Source organism: Empidonax traillii, unplaced genomic scaffold (assembly GCF_003031625.1).
Source record: "Empidonax traillii isolate 1590-97213 ecotype Southwest subspecies unplaced genomic scaffold, ASM303162v1 scaffold106:size2091409, whole genome shotgun sequence".
In the NCBI taxonomy this organism is placed as follows: domain Eukaryota; kingdom Metazoa; phylum Chordata; class Aves; order Passeriformes; family Tyrannidae; genus Empidonax; species Empidonax traillii.
This window is the reverse complement of record NW_020955299.1, coordinates 2,076,939-2,090,715: the sequence shown is the minus strand read 5'-3', so window position 1 is coordinate 2,090,715 and position 13,777 is coordinate 2,076,939. Positions and strand designations below refer to the sequence as shown.

Here is a 13,777-nt window from a genome sequence, read left to right as displayed (position 1 = left end):
GGCCTCCAAACCCAAGACCTGGTTCAAGAAGAACCCCCACTAATTTTCTGCCAGAGGTGGTTGCAGCTTCAGCGTCATCAAGCAGCGAAGTGGAACAGGATTTTCAGGTTCTGAGCTTTGAGTCAATCCTGTTTATTAGAGATGATGCTGTGCCATCATCCAGAGACCTTTTCCTGAGGGCAGTGGGCAGGAGCTGCCTGGAAAGATAATCACATGGATCTGCTCTAATATTAACTGGAACACAGGGAAAATATTCTGGGTTTATGGTTAACCTCAACAATGAGGTCAGAATCAATCAGGGAAGATGTTACATCAGCCAGGACACGAGGTGACACGCTCTAGAGCTGCCAGTAAAAGGAACTTACTTCTACACCAAGATAACAACATCTCATTTTTCTCTTCTAAAACAAAATGAACTATGTACAGTCAATGAAATGCTGTTGTTTAGACGTAATAGTTGTAATTTAGTAAAAAAAAGCTCCTGTAAAAGATTTTACTTCTTGATATCCTATGTGTACTTACACTGGAGAAATCTGGCCTGATAAGGAGCGAAAGCAAATTGTAATAATAAAAGAAATATCCAGGAGGATGAGGGAAAGTATGTCCATAAAGATCTGGGATCGGAAATGGAATGCAACAGTTTTAAATTAAAGTCAAATGGATAATTCCTGAGCATTGACTGAATGATAATTTAACTCCAGTCCCTTAGAAGTGCTGGTCACAGGAATGTTCTGAACCCAAACTGTCATCTTAAAAAGTGAAAAATTAATGGCATAAAATTAGAAAAATGTTCCTTTTCCAATCTGGTAAAGGTCTTTCTAGGGTAGCAAAGAAAAAAGGAAAGAATTGGCCATTCAGTTTAAAAGGAAAAGCATTCAAACTTTTAAACTGCAAAGATCTTCCTTCAGCTCTCAAAGCTTAAAATCTTCTAAAAGCATCAGTGTCTACATTTGTCTGAGATTTCAAGTCTCTGTAGGAATGCTACATTTGCCATAACATTTGTTTTAGAAGACATTAGAAAATGATTAATTTTATCAGTCAGTCAGTGTATGCTCTGTAATTTCCTTCAACTGCTTTTCATCCCAGCATCTTGAATACCCAGAGGAACCTTCTTTTCTTCTGGAAGTAAGTCTTGAAGTAAATTGTCCTCATTTTCCACCGAGATGGGAACTTCAGTTTCACTTTTCAAGGTATTTTCTTCTTTTGAAAGTGGAGTTTCCTCCCCTGTTGGGGAATAACAGGGAGTGTTTCCATAATCCATCTGCTCTGGGCACTGGGAACTGCAGCCTGGGCTACAGACTTTGACAATACAGGTCACATTCACCTGCCTTCCTCCGTTACCAGAATGTTCTGTCAAATAAACACAAAACACATTAAAAGTGGAAGAAAGAAACCCAGAATGGGGCAGCTGGATTCTTTATCCACTTCTCTGACTTACAGTTAGGATAGACATTAAATATCTTCTTGCTCCCCTTAGTTTGTTTGAGCTGGTGAATTTGATTCTGTAAATTTTAGCGGGTTTTTATGGTGCCATAAAACCCACATCACCTCAAAAATAAAAAGGCTACAAAAATCAATGCAGAGCCCTGGGTCACAAATAATTCCCTGCCCATCTGTTGCCATTTCAGATGGGTTTGACAATGTTTCCTTACTGCTCCCTCTGAACAGGGGTCTCACATTTTATCCTGCCATTTAAACTGCTAAAAAGGCTCAGAATTGGTAATCCAATCTCAAGAGGTTCTGGAACGTTCAGAACCATTCCCACCTGAGCTCACAGAGCTGTGTCTGTCTCCACTGTGGAGTTTAGAACCTTCTGCAGGTGGATGTCGCTGCTGAAATCCTTCTGGTTTTCTCTTTTCATCATTCTTTTCCCTTTCTACTCTGATCCTTGCAGTTGGATTATTCAGGTTGCCACTGCTGGACCCGGAAGTTCCCAAGAGATGCTGCTGCTCCTGTTCAGAGCTGCTGCAGTTCTGCAATCCTGTGTCTCTCCCCTTTTTGTCACACTGTTTTTCTGGGAGGGGAAAAGGCTGGGACATTGGCAGAGAAATGCAAAAAATTAATATTTAAAAAACCCCAAGACACTCACAGAGAAGTCAGTCCTTAGACAGCTAAAGAAACAACTGATGACTGGAACTAGATGAGTTTAAGGTCCCTTCCAACCCAAACCATTCCATGGTAACTTCTATTTGCATAGCGATGACTTCAAGTCAATTCATGTCAGCTCATGAGGGGTCCAACAAATTGAACCTGTGTCCTGAAGGCACCCACAGCACTACACTGATTATCTAGACAACAAAGGCTCTAAAACCTGGTTTCCTGCCCCCACCTGTGTTTTGGTGGTAATAAAGTAAGGAGGGTGTATTATGTGGGCTACGTAAAGTGCATTTTACACCCTGGCTTGGGGACCAAACCACCCCATTCTCACTCCTGTTGTCTTTCTGCTGTGCAGTTTTTGTCTACTTAAAATGACATAAGACTGCATGCTTTCTGTACAACTTTTAAAGAGGTGGAAGAGGTGGGAAGGATGGTGGCACTCACCAAATCTGCCTCTGTAGCTGGTGCAGAGAACACAGGGGCTGCAAGGGAGCAAAGAAATTCATTAACACCCAAACCTGCTGCAAAAGCTGCACTCTGAACTAGTCTGAGTGATATCCTCTGATCCTGGAGTAAACTCCTGATGTGCATTTACACACAGCTTGAAAACGTTGAAAGCTGTATTATATTAATTTTGTAAGGTGACTTAAATTTAGGCAGCAAGCAAAGAGGAGCCTCTGCATGGATTCCTAATTTTCACAGCACAGTGTCAATGAGGAAAGGTATTGGTGGCCATACACTACAGTCATGTCTGTTTAATGAGAACACCTGATAATGTCTAATATTTAAATGAAGTACAGAAGATTGAACAAGCTCCAGCAGAAGCACAACTGTTGCACAGTTGTTCAGCTTCAGGAGGGTGTTGTGTCTTTAGACAATTACCTAAAAATCTGAGGAACGAGACCAATTTGAAGAGAGCTGACATCTTCTGAGACAGTAACTTCAGTCAACCACCACGCTCAGATTAGTGGGAAATAAGGGGACGCTTTTTCCAGTGTTTACAGATTTGCTTGTTTTCACTTCATGAATCTTACCTTTTTTGTTAGAGACTAAGCAATAACCCAAAATAGCAATTATCAGGACCAGAAACAATGGTCCTGCTACTGCTCCTGAAAATAAATTAAAAAAGAGGATTATTTAGCAGGTTGATCTGACAAAGGATCAAACTAGAAAAAGGTAGTCTTGTAGCTTCTGTCCCTGGGTACAAAAGCTAAATTCACAAGTATCAGGTGTGTCTCACATTCACATTTGATGCCTCTACCATCAGATACCAGAGTTTGTTAAATATAGGTCATGCAGCCCAGAATGCTCTTTAACATCTCTGCCTTGTGGATGGGCTGTGAACAGGAGAGAACAAACCTCCACTTGGGAATCCTGTCTGGAGAAAGGCTCCAAAGACCTCTCACCACGAGCTTTATCAAGTCAGGATTGCCTCAGTCCAGAATCTAAGATACAACTTTTTCTACCAGCTACAGCAGCACTTCTCAGGAAATGCCTTCTGTTAAATTGTTTGGGGATTTTTAGAAATACTTCCAGAATTCCAAGGTCTGTAGTGCAGATGCAGAGGTAAAAATGCAGCTCACTACAAGCAGTGTCATATTGAATTCATTCAATATAATTCATATATATTCAATTCAATATATTTATTCTTTGTTTCACAAAGAAACAGAGAACTAAATATAAACTTGGTTCCTGGGCAGACAGAAGTGACTTTAAATGAGTTAAAGCTCACCAATGGTGGGAGACAGGTCAGGCACAGGGTTTACCATGACGGCTCGAGTGATTATTTCAGGTCTGTGGGGAGCTGAGCTTTGTGTCAGGAGCAGGTTCAGGATGGTGTGAGGCAGAACTGTGGCTGTTCCCGAGTCGCTGCAAACAGTGTCATTCCTGCTGTTCCCAGGAACAGCCACTGCTTTACAACTGCAAGGAACAGAAGGAGAAGGTGGGAAAGGCGGCACCCCCCGTGCCCAGGTGAGGCTGCTGATGGACACAAACGCTGGCTTACACTGTGTGGGGGGTACAGCTGGTGTCGTAGGATTCCTCAGGGGAGAAAGTTCCAGGAGGACAAGGTTTGCACTCTGTGTCTGTGCTGTCTGTCCCTTCACACACAAAGAGGAAAGCTGCAGTTAGTCTGGTGAGACACGGGAATGAATAATCAAGGGCTGGGTAGATCCTGCCAGTGGCACGGAGGCAGTGCATAAAATACAGCCTGGAACTGGCACAGGGGAGATTCACTTGAAGCACCCAACCCAACCACACTTCAGAAGATCAACCAGCTGTTAGTTTGGTGCCTCTGACAGTCAATCTTTTTCAAAGTCTAAAACCCCACCAATAGTTCAAATGTGGTGCAGCAGACAAAGCTGAGCTTCTTCACTAGTCCCTTGACCCCCTGCTCCTGGAGTTCTGCATCTTCTCAAATGATCCCCAATTTCTTAAAAATATTCGGTGTTTTGAATTTTTTAATATTATTTATCACCTTGAGGCAGATATATTATCAGTGGTGAACTCCATCAGCCAGTAAAACCAGATCAATTCTGCAGGACAGCATGGACTCATCATTATTTACTGTACCCCAAACTCCCACCTGAAGCACTGTGTTTCAAGGATTGAAGGAGGAATTAAGTGGTTTTGGACCTCAGTCACTTCTACAGAATAAATCACACAGCAGAGCAAAACAAAGGAAGATTAAGTTGGATTAGGAACTCTATGATACATGGCAGTAAAAGACTGCAGCATGTTGTCCCCTTGGATGTGCCTCTGGAAAATATTGTCACTCTGGTTGGTGCCTACTTGCTAAGAATGTAAAAAAAAAAACAAACAGTAAAAAGTGTCTAATTGTAGGGAATCAGGGTAGAGTAAGAGTTCAGTAGGCAGAGTGTTCAAAATCAAATTACCTCTTCTGGAAACTCGGTACCCTTTGCCACATTTCTTGTGCACTCTGCACGCCCTGCAGTACTCCTGTATTTTGGAAAGGCAGTACTTGTGGGGTGGGCAGATACAGATCCTGTCCTGGGACCCAGTGCATGTTTGGTTCTCCACAAGCCCTTTTTGAGACAAGAATAAAGCAAGATGTTATTATCAACATTTCAAAACACAGCCTGCAATATGTTGGGTGAATGTGAGAGGATGTTCACAATGCCACAAGCTGAAGGTAATTTTGCAGCTTTGAGCTAGTTTAGCATCATAAACCAAATATGTTAATATGCTCCAATGTCTACCTTGTCAGAAGAGTTTCCTCTCTCTTTCTCTCCCTGAGCAAGGAGGAATTTGCATCTGTAGAATGCACCTTAAAACTTTGTACCTGCAGCTGTGTTATATTTTATCATAACCCCAGATATGCACATTTGTGTCACCTGTTTTCATCACTGCAGTACCTGAGGGCCACACTGACACGTGCAGTCTGAGCACATCATGCGACTGCATTTAAAGTGTTGGGAGACTTCACTACACACATTTGCACACTGTCATTAACCAGCTTTGTAAGATCATCTGTTTAGATGAGACTAAAGGTTTTTTTGAACAGCTTAGACTGTATCCCTAAAACTTACTTGCCAGTGAGTCAAGTAGGTAATTTTCGACAGCAGTTGCCATTAGAAATGACTGAGACTGTTCATGCTGTGATTCCATCAGCCCAGTGTCCAGATGCTGGTACAATGTACTACCTTATCTAAGCTGCTTCAGTGAACAGAGCCAGAAGTAAAAGCAACACAGGAATATCACAGCTGCTGTTTGCTGTTGTCACTTCAGCAGACAAACCAAGAAGTGACTGGATGCTGGAAATGCAATTATCCATTTACCCCTGTGCACGTCAGGTCTCAAGATCTCTTGACTAGACGTTATAAGCAGGAACTCATTCTATTGGAACTATTTTAGTGACACAGTGCCTAAATTTCGGAGAATATAAGGTCAGTTAAGTCTTTTAGGACTTAAAAAGGGACAGGATCCCTGCAAGAATTTTCCTTGATTCTTATCCCCAGATCTTACCAAAAGCACGAGGACACACAAGTGACAGACAAAACCTCCCAGGTGAACCGACTGGGTTAAACTAAGCCCAGTCCTTGAACAGGCTGTTAAAGCCACAAATGGCTCTTTACTAATCCAAGCCCACCTTTCCTGCAGGGTGGGGAGCAGGCAAAGCACTGTGGAGACCAATTCCAGATGGCTGTGTAGGTGTGGGGTCTGCAGGGCCTGCACTTGGTGTCCACGGTGTGAGTGCAGCTCTCTGTCTTGTACTGACCTATCGCAGAAAATAAATGAAACCAAAGTAGATAAAAGCACCTCACTGGAATTGCTTAAGGTGAGGGTCATTCTTGTGCTGTAGAACCCCTTCCCTTCACTGCCACTATCAGATTTAACTCTGATTTACATATTTATTCATATTTGACCCCTATTCCTGCGTTCAGTTCAGTGAATTCCAACCACATTCGAAACAAGGCAGCCCCAATCCCAAGGAAAACCCCTCAGCATATCCTCAGATGCAGCTCCCACGGTACAAAGGAAAACACCTCAGTTGCCATTTCCCTTCCTTGTGAAATGAGAAGGAATATAAAAGCCAGTCTCATATCCTCTACAGAAAAATCCTGCAAAAACATCCTCAGAAAGCAGGATTAACACTGAAAAGATCTGTGGAGCTGCCTGAAGAATCTGTGTTTCAAAAGAAGAGGCCCTGGAGATGAGCCATGTGAATTATTTCCAAAGATTTTGTTTTTCCATGCACTTACTTGAAGCTTAAAATCCTACATCCTTCTAATGATTTAGGCTGATTTAGTGCTGAACAGTACATAAAACAATAGAAAAAGGTTCTATCTATGAATTACCATCTCCCATCCATCATGTTTTTAACAAAGGAAGTTTGACAGTTCTATCTAATTTCAGTTAATTCAAGCAACTGCAGCTGCTTCAGCAAATGCTGATTTCCTGTCTGTGCTTCCTGATCTGCCAGAAACTCAGCATTTATGGAGAGAAGTTCCCATTGCTCAGCATGTAAGGAGGAAAAAAAAGGCAGTTTTTTGCTGTGTTCTTATATAATAACATAGTTAAAACTTGTTGCAAAAACTCTATTATTAAATATTCAAATAGCATGACTACCCCCCAAAAAACCACAAGCCCACCTTTCTGCAGACAAAAAGTTTAGCTAATCACAGACCCCCAATAATTATCCACCAATGACAGCTCAGAGCAGACAGCCAGAATGCATTACAACACCCCCCCCCCCAAAAAAAAAAAAATCAAAGAAAATTGCCTGAATTTGGCTGCATAAAGTTCGAATTGGGACCCACCTGGAGGGCACTGGCTGCAACATTTATTAAGTTCTTCAAAATAGAATTCAGTGCTGGGATCTCTGCACTGTGCAAACTGTGGTGTATAAGGCAATGAATATTCCTAGGAGAAAATTAACGGGAATTCATGAGACACAAGTCCATTCTGACCCTGGATGAGAAAGAGAAATACTTAAAGCCCAGTGCAATTCCAACCCCCTTCCTTGCCAAGGCACTGATGGAGCGCTGATGACACAGAGCACAGCAGGTGCAGGAGAACATGCAGCTTATCAGACTATTTTGAGGCTCCTCTGTCTTTCAAAGATCTGTCACAAAGAACAAAGGGATTTCTCCAGGTTTTATGTTCAAAGGAGTGCAGCAGGACTGGCATCACACCCAGTCAGCACTGCAACTCCAAAGCTAAGGGCTGGGAGCTGCCATCGCTCAACCAACCACGGACAAAACACCAGTGAAACCCAAATTCTTACCTGTGGGTCTGTGGGAGAAGCATTTTCTGCCAAGTGGCCGTATTAAAAATGACCTGTTTCACCACGGGAAAGCAAAAAAGGCTCTCATCTTCCCAGATACTCAGTGACTCCTTCCTGAATGAGAAAGGGCTTGATGTTTTCAAAATGATGCCTCCAAAAACTGTGCTGCTGCTGCGTCTGAAAAGCAGCACCTGGCAAAAACGCAGGTCAGATGCAGGAGGAACAATCATGAAATGCAGGGTGCCTACACTGAGCAGCACAGCTCAGGAACTTCAGTGAAGAAATGTCACAATGTTTGATGACTTGCTGACTGTTTTCAAAGGGGAAACCACATTCACTCAAAAGAAAAAGGCTCCTGTTAGGTAGGACAAGTGTAGGAGTTTCCTGCTGGATCAGAAAGGTGCTGTTTGGAAAGGATGTGCCACTGCTCAGCTTTGTGCAGCCTGAAGAGATGGTGCCATGTATAATCTACACACATTTAGGGAAATCATTGCTAAAAGGAGAAATCAAAACAGGAACAAGCTCTTGGGAGGCTGGTAATGAAAATATCCTTCCTCCTTACTGGAATACACGCTGATTATCTATTGTGTCTTCACATCCCAGACAAAGCAGACTAACACTTCCCACTCTCAACAATCACTTAAAAGGAATCCAACATTTTCTTATGCAGCTTGTGAAATATTTTATCTCTTATCTAGTTGTGATCAGAAACAGGACTTTGCCAATCTCCTTAAGGGTCAGTGTCAAAAAGAACATTTCCTGAGAATGTGAAGGCAGAGAAAAGCCTTCTTGAGTTTAGATATCTGAGGATGGGCAATGACAAATCATCCTGTTTTGCAAATGAGAGCTGGCAGTAAAATCTGATGAAGGGGAAAAGGGCTTTGCTCTCATCAAAAGTATTTTTCATTTATTTATTAAAAGAAGAAAGATCGAGTGTTGTCATCCCGTTTTTGTAGACGCTGTGATCAACTTCATTAAAACAAGCACTTGAGAGCCTTTTTAAAAACACAGAACTTCACTGCAAGAGCAGACACAGGGGAGGAAAAAGAGGAGAAGTACAATAAACCACATCACAAATGATCCTGCTGATGAGGCTTCCTGGCAAAAAAAAACCCCATGTTCTTATCTCGTGCTCTGAACTGTCTGCTGTAAATCCTGCCCCGTGGGCTGCAGACACAGCAAAACCTGTGGCTTGCTGGGCTCACACCTGCATCTCTGATGCTGTGCTTGAAGGGATCTCTCTGCTGTCTGATACAATCTCCCTGGCATTTTATCTGATGAACTGCTGCTCTCAGTGCCTTACAACTGACAGTTCTTCCCAACTGTCCTCAAAGAACACGCCGGGAATCTAAAAGGGATCTGTGCTTGGCTGAGATCCTCATTTTGTTTAGTGGTTATTCCCAACATAAATCAGTTTAATCGAAGCTGTCAAATGTGGTAGAGGAAGTCCAGGCTTTTTATTAGTTAAAAAACTTCCCTGGATTTCTTGGCCCCACTTTTTATAGCCATCCCACCAATCCTAAGGGCCAGCTTGGGCCACACAATATTTGTGCAGTTCCCTTGGCTACTTCGGGACCAACAGCTGATGAGTGGAGGTCAGATTCCATTCCACAATCTTTGCATTTTGTTATTGTTTGTATCTCTCACGAGTCCTCATCTTACTTTCTGTCTTTACTGTGATTCACAGATTACAAGCAGATACAAGCAGATTGTGTGAAGGAAAACCAACCTGATGCTGCACATTTTGCCTTGGAACTTCTCAGCTTATGTGGCCATGTCTAATGGCAGCTGATTTTAAAGAGATTTATACTGACAGAATGAAGACTTTGGAAGACTTTAATTTAATCTGACAGGCACAAGTAGAATTAAAATGCCCCATCCATCTGGCAGCAGAGAAACAAACATTCTTTAACATGAAATTTAGTCTCTAAGCACAGCAATCAAATTAAGCAGCGCATTTTGGCACAGAAATGGGTAAATATGATTGTCTTTGGATATACAACTCACCAGGGAGATTTTTGCAATGCCTGTGCACTAAGAAATTATACACACAAAGCAGGGTCCCTGCACTCTTTGAATCACATTCCCATTTTCACTCCAGATACCCAGTACCCAGGGGACCTCACTTCTAACTGGGGAGGAGCAGGCAAACAACAGAGAGCACTTTATGTGTAATTAAATTTCAGTATCTTAAATAATAAAAATAAAACGTTAATATGATGGATGAATATATACATAAATCCATTCACATAACAGTCATTTTCACTCAAGAAGGCCATTTAAACAAGGATATTTGAGCATCTGTTTTAATCCTAACTACATTTTCATTGGTCTCCTTGCCTGCTTCAAGCTGAAGCTGCCAATCAAAGGAGTCTGCAGAGGAACTACAGCTGTGCACAAGGTTCTTTTCGCACATGAAACCACAATGAGGTCACTGAGGCCTCTGTCGTAAAAGGCTGTTCCTATGGAAAGGACCTGAGGCACAGAGACACCCTTTGCTGAGCTACCAGACCTGCTGGAGACAGGAAAAAACGCAGTTCTGTCTAAAAATATTTAAACTGGTCATTAACAAAAATAATTCTGTGGGAGATTAGTTACCAGATAACAGCATCTCACCAAAACCAGCTGGAGTTGTATCAGGCTGTCCTGACTATACCCACATCAGAAAGTTTCTTTTAAAGCTGCGCAGATCTCTAAGATATGGATCCATTATGTGAATTATTCTCTTATCCTGTATTGCACTTTATTCCTATAAAGCAGGAGTCCTTGCACCACCACACACAGACAGAGTTACAGCTCCACATTGCCCTTCCCTCAGGGAACAGTGTCTCTGCTCACTGTTGGGAATTCTACTTCACTGCCACCCACCACCACCACCTGAAAACATCTTCCCAAAAGAGAAGGCAGAAGCTGCACAGAGCATGGAAGATACTCCCAACATGCCAGAGTCATAGAAGTAAGTCCAAGTTTGTAGGGAGACGAGGTATATTTTATTATATGTGCATTTGGAAAAACGTGGACATTTCACCAGCTCTTCTGTTTGAAAAATTCAGGCTATTTCTGAGTAACTCTCATGACTGAGTTATTCAAAAGTGGTAAAAGTAACACTCAGTTCCTGTGACTGACACAGGGAGGGAGGCCAGGAGTGTTCAGAGAATTTCAGCTGAATGAGGAAAAACAGGAAATAGTTTCACTCAACAACTATGGCTTTGCCAATTTGTCTCCCTCAAAAATAAAATCAGATTTTTTTAACAAATCACTTCTTAAAATTGATATAACACACAGGGTTTTTTTTCCAGCTCTGTGGCAGATGTGGTACTTCTGAAACTCCTGTGTTTGTTCTTCTAACTTTATATATAGACTTTGGTTTGTCACAATGCAGAAAGAGATGGTGAAATTCCCTTCATTATTTCCATCATTATATGTTGCCATGTTTGAGAGGAAATTCCTTTTGAATTGAAGCCCCTTGTTCAGAAAGAAATAGTAACACTTAAATTCTGAGATTTTCCCTTCTTCATCTTTTGTACCCTACCCACTGCAAAGCGTCCAGTAAATCAGGTTTAAAATACTATCACCTTAAAACTAGGCTGAATTAAAAATGAGAAATAGTTAAAATAATTATATTGTCAACCTATTATAGCACTAAGTACTCTTCGAAAGACCGTTGTGTAATTCCAGGCTCAATATCCATCCTGACATCCTCACCTGGTTTCACTGAACCTTTGCCTTATCAAGCCTAAATTCCTGTGATTAAATAAACATGTAAATAACATCAGTATCCCATGAAAACACAACGACCTGGACATCTCAGCAGCATTTCCATATGGATCTTCACAATCCTGGACGTTTTTAAATCAGACAGAAGAACGCTTTGATAGACCAGCACTGCCAGCACAGAACACAAGGCAAATAGATCCCATGGAGCTCTTTGGTTGAGGCAGTTCCGAGCCCTCATTGCCAAAGAGTGGTACAGCTGGATGGGAGAGAGAACAGTCCCAGCTGCAGCACATCACGTCTGCACTGTAAATGCACTGTAAATAGGGGAGAGTTCTAGGGAACCAGCGGAGCACAACGAGCTCTTCCTGTTCGAACCACGGTGCCAAATGAGCACGGGTTTACAGCCCGCACTTGCCAGGACGCTCACAATTTTTACAAATATTCGAACAGGCCTGAAAAAACCCAACCTATTCCCCCCGAAAATCCAGGAAAAACGGTGTGCTGTTGCTTTGGGAAGCCGAGAAAAACAACGACACAGCCAAGGGGAGCAGGGCGAGGAGTCTTAAGAGCGGGACTTGAAGCTGCTGAAGAGATCGCACCGAGTCCTGTGCAGGCGGGAGACAAGGGGCTACAAAGGTGACACGGGGCAGAGGGGTGACAAGGGACAGAGGGGTGACAAGGGGCGGAGAGGCGACACGGGGCAGGCAGGTGACTCGCACCCCACACTGAGCCGATGCCCGCCCGCAGCATCTCCGAGAGCGGCCCCCCCTCCGGCGATGCCCTCTCGCGTCCCCCCGGTTGCTCTCCCGCCTCGCAGCGCCCCGGGAGGGGCGGGCAGAACCCCCCCGGCCCCCGCAGACCCCCGCACAGCCCCCGTTCCGCACTCACCCGGCCGCCCGCGGTCCGGAGCAGCCCCACGAGCAGCGCCCAGCGCGGCCACATCGCGCCGCGAGTGGCGCGGGGCGGGGACGGGGACGGGGCGGCCCCGCGGGGGGACCGGCCCCGGGATGCACCAGCCGTGCTGCCCCACGGCCCCGCACAGCGGAGAGGCCCACGGGAGACTCCCGGCGTGGGGGGATCACAGAACAGGCCGAGCTGGAAGCGTCCCACAAGGATCGTCGAGTCTGGCCCTCAGCCCTGCGCAGGACCAGCCCCGAGAGTCACAACGTGGGCACCAGAGTGTCATCCGAACGCTCCTTGAGCTCGGGGAGGTCTCTTTAGTCCTATTTGTGCTCCACTCATAGAACATCCTGAGTTGTATAATCTCGTGGACTTCACCCCAAAATACGAATTTACCTTTCTCAGCATCCCAGCATTCATTGACACCCACCCCAGCACTCATTAATACCCATCCCAGCATTCATTGACACCCATCCCAGCATTCATTAACACCCACCACTGCTCCACTCGTGTGCCACGCACTGCTGGGATGGCACAGGCAGACTTACTGTAAATTCAGTCCTGCTCTTGAGAAAAATTCCACTCCACTGAAAGCTTCATGAGCTTCAAGTGGCTTTCTTGCAAAAATATTTCTTCTGCAAAAAAATATTTCTCCTGTGGCTGATACAGGTACTGAAATTATCAACGATGAAACGTGTACATACCAGACAAGAAAAGCATGGCCATGGCTTAAAATCCATGTAACTTTTAATTCAGAGATTACCAGCATTATTAAACCAACCAAGTCTAACACATCCAGCAGGTTGCAATGCACACGGTTCACCTAGAAAGCTGCTCCAGTAAAAAAGATTAATTTATATACAGAGCTGAGATGCACAGTTAGCTGTCATTGCGGGACAGCCCTGAACAATCACAGCCAGGTGAAAGTGGTTATTTATGTTTGTGGGTTCACAAATTGGTGTTTCCTAAAATGAAGTATGTAGTGAAGTTTAAGTAGATGTGGAAGAGGTCAACTGAAGTGACCAAGGCAGAGGAGCATCTAAGTTACACGAGAGATATGAGGAGATGGGAGCTCAGCTTGGAGGCAGAGGAGGATACAATTAAGAATCAGTTGCAAAAGAAAAAAAAAAAAAAAGTCAGTGATTTAATAAGACAAGAACTAGTGGCACTCACTGAAATAAAAAGGCCAGGTTAAAAGTGTTACGAGTCCTTCTTTACACAGGGCATGGTACCTGTAACCTGCTGCCACAGGTGCTTATGGAGGAAAGATTGTACCAGGAAATTCAAAAGAGAGAATTAAAACTAGTGGCAATATGA

At 43.6% G+C, this 13,777-nt stretch overlaps 1 protein-coding gene across 1 annotated transcript; it reads right to left on the bottom strand.

Moving 5' to 3' along the window:
• Window positions 1-552: 552 nt before the first annotated feature.
• LOC114056923 (tumor necrosis factor receptor superfamily member 1B-like) lies at window positions 553-12,550 on the bottom strand. The gene is made up of 10 exons (XM_027882574.1): window positions 12,449-12,550; window positions 7,377-7,479; window positions 6,206-6,334; window positions 4,992-5,141; window positions 4,103-4,196; window positions 3,830-4,017; window positions 3,132-3,206; window positions 2,542-2,579; window positions 1,766-2,030; window positions 553-1,350 (listed from the first exon to the last, which is right to left on the bottom strand). The coding sequence occupies exons 1-10, from the start codon at window positions 12,500-12,502 to the stop codon at window positions 1,067-1,069; spliced, it is 1,380 nt and encodes a 459-aa protein (XP_027738375.1). The 5' UTR covers window positions 12,503-12,550; the 3' UTR covers window positions 553-1,066.
• Window positions 12,551-13,777: the final 1,227 nt, after the last annotated feature.